The 9,111-nt window shown below is 43.0% G+C and overlaps 1 protein-coding gene across 2 annotated transcripts; it reads right to left on the bottom strand.

The window, feature by feature from the left end:
• Window positions 1-1,306: 1,306 nt before the first annotated feature.
• Window positions 1,307-8,755, bottom strand: dync1li1 (dynein, cytoplasmic 1, light intermediate chain 1). Of its 2 annotated transcripts, XM_018697630.2 has the most exons (14): window positions 8,616-8,755; window positions 8,282-8,355; window positions 6,705-6,821; window positions 6,308-6,538; window positions 5,869-6,023; window positions 5,693-5,786; window positions 5,030-5,165; window positions 4,837-4,948; window positions 4,515-4,574; window positions 4,332-4,376; window positions 4,145-4,232; window positions 3,920-4,042; window positions 3,677-3,694; window positions 1,307-2,153 (listed from the first exon to the last, which is right to left on the bottom strand). In XM_018697630.2, exons 1-14 carry the CDS (start codon window positions 8,717-8,719, stop codon window positions 2,035-2,037), a joined length of 1,476 nt encoding a protein of 491 aa, XP_018553146.1. In that variant the 5' UTR covers window positions 8,720-8,755; the 3' UTR covers window positions 1,307-2,034. The 2 variants fall into 2 exon arrangements, with proteins under 2 accessions (XP_018553146.1, XP_018553147.1); XM_018697631.2 differs by lacking the exon at window positions 3,677-3,694.
• Window positions 8,756-9,111: the final 356 nt, after the last annotated feature.

The following is a 9,111-nucleotide window of genomic DNA, read 5'->3' as shown; positions in this document are numbered from 1 at the left end:
AATAATCTATATCAGCCTGTATTTTGCATGTCCTGATAATTTCTTAATCAGGAGAAAATGACAACCTCTGATTCACACTCATATTTTATGATGTGATACATTAATCCTTATGTTGTATGTAGGGTGTTCTCTTCACTTGCCTTCCCTCAGTGCAGTTAGATGAGAATCGGATATGACAGATAGTGTAATAGCCCTACAGTAATTAACTTAGTGATGAGGCTCATAGACAGTTAATTTTGAGGCTAGAAAAGGGACAAAGATTACGTTTATTTTGTTACTTTACACCCCCACTGATATTTAGTGTCTCATCCTCCATTAACCTTGTGTTGTGCCTGAGGAAAAGCACGCTGCCTACCAGCACCATCTGCTTGCTTTATTACAACCACTTTTGTCCATCATCTGCTGTTTGCTCTATGGCTAAATTGTGCGGATCAGGTGCTCCCAACACATTTTAATCCCAGCAAGTAACTTTCAATGGTCCCTAAGTTCATTCACTGTCTTGCACAAGGGCACTTCAGCCTTTTACACTTGGATGCTCACCAACAAGGGCTCAGCCCCTAAATCACCTGGTTGAAGGATTCTCAGCTGCAACCTGTTTTTATCCTTCATAACATTTCAAAATATCACTCCTTATTTAGAGCGATAAGAGGAGGAATGACAGTAAAGAAACCAAGAGAAGCCAGGTGGATGAATCCGAATAAATACACCTTTTATTTGACTGATTAACAGATCTGATTATACAAACGCCAACACAGAGCTCTGAAATAACAGGACCAATCAGCAAGACAATGACTGTACATTCTTGATGTGACCCTCCCATGTTCTGACCCCCCCCCCCCCCACCCACCACCCTGCCCGCACCAACTATGGAATTTAGTACTATGAAACTGAAAACTAGTGCTTCTTTCTGTACAAGTAAAGCTCAGCTACCCACCAACCCACCCTCCCTATTCAGTGCACTGTCTGTTATCTACAGGTTTGAGCAGTTTTTACCACAAGGGGAAGTTTGGCCAATTGTAGAACCGGGTGCCATGATGGACAATAGGTGCCTTCTACACAGGACTAGTGCTCAAGTGTGTACTTTGTTTTTTGTAGCATATTTTTTGTTAGGTTTGGTTTGTGTAGTCCAGCAGACAGGGCTGCTGCGATAATAGTGTATGCACTGTTTTAAGAGCTTGTAGTGTAAGAGCATAGTAATGTTTTTTGCCTGTTGGTTGAAAAGCAAACAGCCAAAAATCCTTCAATGTACAGGTCTACGCTGAAGTAACTTACTTAATTTTCCGCCTCATTTTCTCTCTCTCTCTCTCTCCTCTCTCTCACACACACACACACACACACTCACACAAATACTGGTATGTTTGTCCCTTCATCTTAAAAAAAAAGACTGTCTGCAATTGTGTTTCAGGCATATTTTTTTGTTTTATGTTCGCAATCTCTTCCTCTGGCCAGGCATGACTTGCCCCACATACATTAAACACACAATCACACAAGCATCCCTATAGTACCTAAGTGCAGGTTCTTCAACATGCGCCCTTCAGCAGTTCCTACAGTAAAAACACTAACTGTACCATCACAATAAATGGATGGATAAAACGCTTTCATTCTTGCAATCAGTCTCTTTCAACTCATCCCCCACCTCTTCCCATCCCAACCTTCACACACCCCCCATTGGTCTCCCTGTACCCCATTTCCTCTCATGTAACAGACAGTCATGTAACAGTGACAAATACTTGCCCTCAGCGTAACAGCCAGAAAAAGAAGAGAAAGGGGAAGGGGAATGAGGTGCGAGAGAAGGCGTAGTGGGAAGAGAGGGTGAGTTCTTCACCTTGAGGAGAAAGTGGAAGAGGATGGCGGAGGAACAACTGTGTGTCCACCCCTCCTCCTTCTCCCCTACTTCCCCTCTTCTCCCCCACATCTTTGTGATGGAGAAGGTGCTGAGAGTGGAGGGAGGGAAGAGAAGGGAGGTGGAGGGTGACTGAGGTGGAGGGAAGGGAGGGTGGGAGGAGAGGAGAGAAGGGTGACGTGTGTTGGTCTTCATGTGTCCTGGCCATCGGTGGCAGGGGTCTCGTTGGCATTGGACAAGTCCGAGTCAGTCTCCCGGCTTGATATGCGGTCCAGTTCCGCCTGTACATCGCTCAGGCCCAGCTTGGAACCTGCGTCAAGTGTGGGTAGGTAAATACAAATGTGTAAATTAGGTCAACATCACAGAGAATATTACCACAGAGGCTGACAAGCATTTACCCAGTGAATCATTGAGAGCATAAGGCACAATGCAATAAGCATAAATACACATTGTTATAATAAGAGCTGGGTGAAAATGTGAATATTAGCCGGGATGGTAGGGATTTTTTTTTCCAGAGTTTACATATTGTATTGCATGATTGTCAACATTTTTATGTCTTTCTACAGACATTGTATTACATCCTGTGTAGTTATCAAGTTCAGAACAGTACTCAGTGGAAAACAGACATTATTTGTTGCAATTCTGATTTGAGATGTATTTTCATCTTGATACATCCGTATTATCCTGTGTATATCTGATGCACCCTATTTATAGGCTACTGGGTAAAATACAGTTCTATCAATAAAATATCTACCTTAAGCTATGTGACAGATAATGCATATCATTTGGTATATGCTGTACTGTGTATAGCCAATATGTTTGAGTGTGAGCATATTTTTCCCAATATTGCCCAGCCTTATTAATAATCATGTGCAATGCTTGCGACAGATGTTAGTTACAAGAAATGCAATGCAACATGCCGAAAAATGAAAATAAACCAAAAGTAGGGGAGCAAAGTAGAGACAGGGCATTAAGGAGGGAGATATGTGGGATGAAACTGTCATTAAAGGAATCATCCTGGTTATGACTGGCATCAAAAAAGAAAAAAAGATATGCAGCTTTGAAACCTGTTTGCCAGGTTAACTTTACATAGTTCTAGATAAAGTCACCTAGTAAGCTAGATTCAATCAACTTGTCATTGTGAATATGTCTGAGCTTTCCTGTTTTACACGACCATTGAAAAACTAATGTCATTTGTAAATACTTATTAGCAAACGCTGCAGTTAGAACGGTTAATGTAAAAGTAAAACTGACTGCTTTCCTGAAAACAAAATGAAGGCATGTGTCACAAAAGTAAGTAAACAGCCACAGGATCATCTCCTGGACCACTAGCTCAGTTCTCAGCTTGAGTAGTTTGTGACTTTTACATTACCTATATTTTGGAACAATATATAAATTAACATCATTAATTGTTCTCCAGCCAGTTAATGAGCTAGTAATGGGTGATACAGGAGGCTTGATCCCAGCATTGTTCCTCCTTGGATGCTGGAGAAAGTTGGAGGCTCAAGAAAAAGGGGGTGGGGTGGGGTGGGGGGGGTTGATTGGAGGGGAAGGGCAATCAGTGGGATGCTTCTGAGAATGAACAATGACATACACAAGCAATAATAAATGAGGAGTATCTACTCTCACACACACCTTAACGTGGCCAGCATCCTCTGACTAGTGCACGCACATACACACATTATGAATGATGTTAATAGTGAAAATCCACAGCAAAGACTATGAGTGTAGTTAAGAGTGAAATACAGTCACAGAGCTACAAACAGGCACAGAGGTGGTGATGATGGGTGTGGTGCGGTAGATGCACTCAGACCATTTCATGAGTCTCTTTACCATGTGTTATGTTCATGTCTGGAGTAGAGGACAGAGATGAGAAGATAACAGATGGCAGATGAGAGGTGAAAACCAAAAAGAAGCTGGGAGACGAGGAATAACTGAAAATGGTAATAAATCCTAAAACACAACTGAATAATAATAAATAATGCTTTTTCCTCTATGTTTCAGAACCAGAGCACTATAACAATACGTAATACTTTGTATGTGTGTGTGTGTGTGTTTGTGTGTGTGCCTTCTTACCTGACTTGCGTACAGTTCCTGGAGTGTTGTTACCACCACCTGGCGTCCCGGGCCCCCCTGTACCCGCCTTCTTTGTCAGTAGACTGTTAAAGAAGTTTGCCAACACACCCTCACTGGTCTGACCTGCAGCATAGAGGGACTAGAGTTAAAACACACACACACACATACACACAGAGCAGTGCAATGACTGAACAATGGTCATGTGTGATCAAATGCATTGCATACCTGACTGTGGCATGGTGTTTGCTACGTTGGCCGCTGCAGAACGATTACTCGTCCTGGGGGAGCCAGTGGGTGCTCTGCTAGTGGTATCCTATAAAACAACAGTTTATTTCACACATATGGACACTGGAGGGAGGTTCGCTTTATCTTATGAGCCAAAGTAGGGGAAAAAAAAAGAGGAAGCACTCACCACGGGTCGCCCTGCTGTCACAGCGGGCTGTTTGGCGAGCAGCGACTGCAAATTAGAGCACAATATGCACACTCGCTCCAATTAGTATTTAATTAACATATCAAGACCCTCGAGTCAGATTTAATTGGACTTTCCACAAGCAGCAAAGCAACTGGCATTAACGCAACTGAAATGTTTTCTGACCTGCAGTTTTACCAGAAACACTTGGTCGTCTTCTGCCTGAATCTCCTTTTCATGTACAATCTGGTGAGAGGCAAGGGAAAATAAATGCATTTTTAAAAGTTTTTTTTCACTGCCAGCTTGTCTTTAAAGTTCTTTGACAGCTAATAAATTAGATCGGATAAAACTCTCATGATCCCTGCAGGGATACTGGGTTAAGCTTAGTGCACTGGCTGTGAACTGCAAAAATGATGTAGAAGGTATTGATGCATGATATTATAGCAGTAAAGAATCTGTAGCACAGCTAAGCTTCGCCTAAGAGAATCTTTTAAAGTTAAGCCCATACCTTTCTGACTGGTGGTTTGACTATTACGTCTTCAAAGCTGTCGTCTGCTTTTACTGTCTGGAAGTTCTCGTGAAGTATGGCAATCTTTTTCTCATTGTCCCAACCTGATGGACTGGAGGAGGAGACAGAGAGAGGGTTACAAACCAAACATACACACTCGCTAGCTGTCAAACCATCCTCATCCCAGGCTTACATGAAGACAGCGTCTCTTTCCACCACTTGTGCGGGGCAGTGGAAGGGAAAGCCATAGAGTCTGTGGACCAGATATTTGTAGAGGATGTCCAGGTTCTTCATCTCCTTCACTGACGTGTAAACCAGAGAGGCGCCGTCTGACAGGGCTGTTAAGGACATTTTTAACACTACAATTTCTAAACACTGTAGTGACCAAATTCTTAATAACAGTAGCACAAGAGAAAAACAAATTGTAGCTTAGGCTAATTGCTATCATTACACAAAAGAATTAAGGCAGTGTGCAATCTTGGTTCATTTTAGAGACAACAATTGAAAAAGTAATAACTGATTCTAAAAAACAAACAATTTCAAGCAGTACTGGGTGCTCTGTGACCTTTACCAAACTCTCTTTGCCACAAAGCAATATCAACAATGATAGTTCAGACACCTCTGCAATTATACTGCTGCTGGGAACACCGCCTTTGGCCTGAGAACAAAAAACCCTTTAATGGACCTGATCCAAAATTACAGAGTCAATTGTACAGATCAGCAGCCCCATTAAAAATCTGCATAGATACAGTAATTTCATTTTGTTCCCAATGACAGTAAATTTTTGGTTTAGGCAACTTTTAGCTCATGCAAGCTAAAGAAAATGATGAGAGAATGTTGATTTGGTAAAAGATACACTGCAGACAGAAACGCCTGATGTGGGACTGGATGAAGTCCAGGTGTTCGTCTCTGTAGTCGTGCTCCTTCTCCAAAGTGCTGATGGCGTCACACTGAGGACAGATAAGTAGGTGTAAGACAGAGGTAGGAAGTATGTTAAAGCAATGTTTACAGCCCAGTGATTAGTGTGTGTACCTTGGTGCAGACCACAACCACTGGTATGCCCAGGTTGTGTGTGAGTGTGTTGTCTCCTAATGGTAGCAGCACGCTCTCCTCCTCTTCACTCCTCCTCTGTGGGGTGCCATCCTCCCCACTGCCGGGCTCTGTGTACTCCTGGAACTGTTTTACAACTACACACACCCACACACACACGCACACACAAACATTAATGGACACAAATGATGATAAGCAAATATTAAGACCTGGCAGGGGTTACCATTTCAAACATGTAGTGTCATCATAACTGGGCCTCTTCAGACCTGTGGCCCAATGTAAGACTTTGATAAAGAGACTCCTTAACTGAGATTTTTTTCTTACCTTTAGGAACATTTTCATAAAAAAACCCACTGCTGTAAATATACTTTGTCTTCTATTTTATCTACCAGTTAGCCCAACTGCTGTCAGTGTGACTCACGTCTGTGCTCCAGCTCCCGCAGTGTTTCCGGGGCGACCCGGAGTTTGTCGATGTGTTCCCTAGCGACGGCAGCCCACTTCTGGAGGGAGTCCAGGGCGTTCCACGGCCGCGACATGTCAACCGTTATCAGCAACAACGTGTTGCCAATCGAGTCCACTGGCACAGCTACGCCCTGCAGACCTTTGTGGTAAAGGTCTCCATCTAAGACCCAGGCATTACACCTAGTGTGGTCTAAACACACACAGAATAGATTAAAATAAAGGCACACTTCGATACAACCATACTGCTGAGTTATTTTAGAAGTACTCTGTTATTCTAAGTGACAGAAAGTGATAAAAAGAGAAGTGTAGATGGACATAGTAATTCATTTCATGAACTGCAAGCAGTTGCAGGTTACCATCAATATCATCGTCATGGACACTGAAGTAGAGGTATTCCAGGCCACGCCCTTTCATGTACTCCTCGACACCCTGTAGTTTTGCAACCAAGGTGGTCTTCCCCGAGCCCACCTCACCTTAACACATACATATGTAAAATCAGTAAATAACATACAATAAATATGGTCCATAAACTAAAACATGCCCTTTCCATGTCAGCATTTACTACAATAATAAACACTTTCAGTTTAAATCAGACAAAGAAAATTTGAAAAAAGCAAGTTAACTAACTGAGAGCTGACACATCACAACACTGCTAAAGATCTACTATTTTTCTATTCATCCTGCTGTCCTTTCTAATGTTATGAGCTGTGTGCACCACTTACTATCCAAAATTAGGACTGCACAAATCTGCACAAAACACAAGACTGCAATTTAAGATTATTTTCATTATTGATCAATCTGCACATTACTTAGTCATGTGCTATAAAATGCCCACCATGATTATAAAAAGCCTAAGGTGACACATTATAATTGCTTGTTTTGTCTGACCAACTGTTCAAGACCCAAAGACATTCAGTTTACTGTCACATAAAACAAAGAGGAGCATCACATCCTTACAACTGAGAAGCTGGAACTAAAACGTTTGACAATTTGGCTTGAAAAATAACTTAAATGATTAATTGATAAGCAAATTAGTTTGCATGTATATTTTCTGTCAATCAACTAAATTATTAATCAACCAATCATTGCAGTTCTACATAAACATGTGCATGCAAACACTGTAAACAATCCAATCTAGACTAGGATGAAAGCCATGTAGATTCATTATGCAGCCCTAATATATCATATACCTCCTGTTAGGGTATTTTATCTGTATTTGTTCTGGCATTATTGCTAACCTCAAGAATTCCATTGTTATTGTGCCTATGTTAAGGTCAAGGCTGCATCCATTCCTGAGCTATGCTATACATAACTTAAACCGACAGGGGGACTGTGTGCATCATAAAGCACGAGCTTGCTGATGTTGTCATGAATAGCATAACAGACAAATGGCTTTATACATCGGTAACCAACTCGCTGATTAGCTGGAATGGGTAGCAGTCTGCGGATTATCCCAGGCGGATGTGTGTAGACAGTGTGCATGCGTGTGTGAGTGCGCGCGCGCGCGAGTGTGGACAGCACGAGGACCGAGCGAGACAGGGAGGCACCGTCTCTGCTTCAATGGCCCGTGCCCCCGTTCAAACAACAGACCAGACCGATGGTTTGTCTTGTCCCCTCAGCATCATCTCCACCTAGCCGCTACTAGCATGACTGGATGCTAGAATGACTTGCAGTGTTTCAAAGCGGCCCGATAAGATGATGAGGTATTGTGTGTGTGTGTGTGTGTGTGTGTGTGTGTGTGTGTGGGCGCTCAGTAAATACACCTGTCTCTCTGCTAACCGACGCCCCAGCTACCAGGTTTGAACACAAAAGCACCATTAGTCCAGAGCAGGCTAGCTCAGCTATAAAGCAGTATTAAAAGGATGAGATGAGCACAAGCTAATGATGCCTTTACGGGCTAGCGGGGAGACTGCAGACATACACAGATACCCACCCATAACCAGGACATTTTTCCCAGACGGTAGCTTTGATCTTGAATGGGTTGACACTTCACTCAGGATGGTGGACCTGCAGACAGAGCAGTTCCGTTACAAACACGGTCAAACGCGGCTCGTTCATTCATTAACAAATAAACGACTGACAGCGAGAAGCTACAGTGAGCTAGTGCTGCTGTATCACCAGTGCCAAGTCGGTCTGGTGCTGATGCTAGCTAGCCTCGTTAGCGGGCTAGCTGTCAAACCATCCTCATCCCAGCACAAAGGACCCTTTGCGCCTATAGAGTCCCCACAAGCTCACAATAAAACCAGCTTCAAATTCTTATCACCCACCATAAATTCTGCCCATCATCCTCCTCAGGGTTGGAGTTCTCCAGTGTGCTCTTAGGTCCAGTTAAGGTGGAGGATAATAATGCACTCCTCCCTGACGTCGCCATCTTCGCAGGGCTTGTAAACTGAGCAGAGCGCCCGGATGTAGCAGCTGCGTGCTAACCTAGCCTGGTGCACCGCACGCCGGGGCCGGGGCGTGGTCCGTCCCGCACAAAGCTTGGCTCCCAGCTCCAGGCGTGAAATGATCTCATCCGCAAAGTAACTGAATCAGGACTGAGCATCCACGACAGTACTTTAACAAAGTCGACAACGTCTGTCCATGTCATGAATAAATCTGTGATAAATAGCTAGGGTACAGGAGGAAATTAATTTATTAGGCTAGTAGGCCAATTTATGTAAATTTTGACTAATACATAAATAATGGGCGAAACAGTTTCTAATCCTAAACTATTATAACATTCATAGGCTATTAGATATGCCATATAGTGTTCTGCAAGTC

This window comes from Lates calcarifer, linkage group LG3 (genome assembly GCF_001640805.2).
Source record: "Lates calcarifer isolate ASB-BC8 linkage group LG3, TLL_Latcal_v3, whole genome shotgun sequence".
NCBI lineage: Eukaryota > Metazoa > Chordata > Actinopteri > Centropomidae > Lates > Lates calcarifer.
This window is presented reverse-complemented; position numbering and strand designations above follow the sequence as displayed.

What these genes read in the sequence shown, in the direction of transcription:
- dync1li1 (XM_018697630.2), bottom strand. Translation starts at nt 8,719, where the DNA reads ATGGCGACGTCAGGGAGGAGTGCATTATTATCCTCCACCTTAACTGGA. An exon ending in TGACAGCAGGGCGACCCGTG is followed by an intron (nt 4,233 to 4,331) that starts GTGAGTGCTTCC and finishes GTTGTTTTATAG; the next exon opens with GATACCACTAGCAGAGCACC. An exon ending in AAACACCATGCCACAGTCAG is followed by an intron (nt 4,043 to 4,144) that starts GTATGCAATGCA and finishes TCTATGCTGCAG; the next exon opens with GTCAGACCAGTGAGGGTGTG.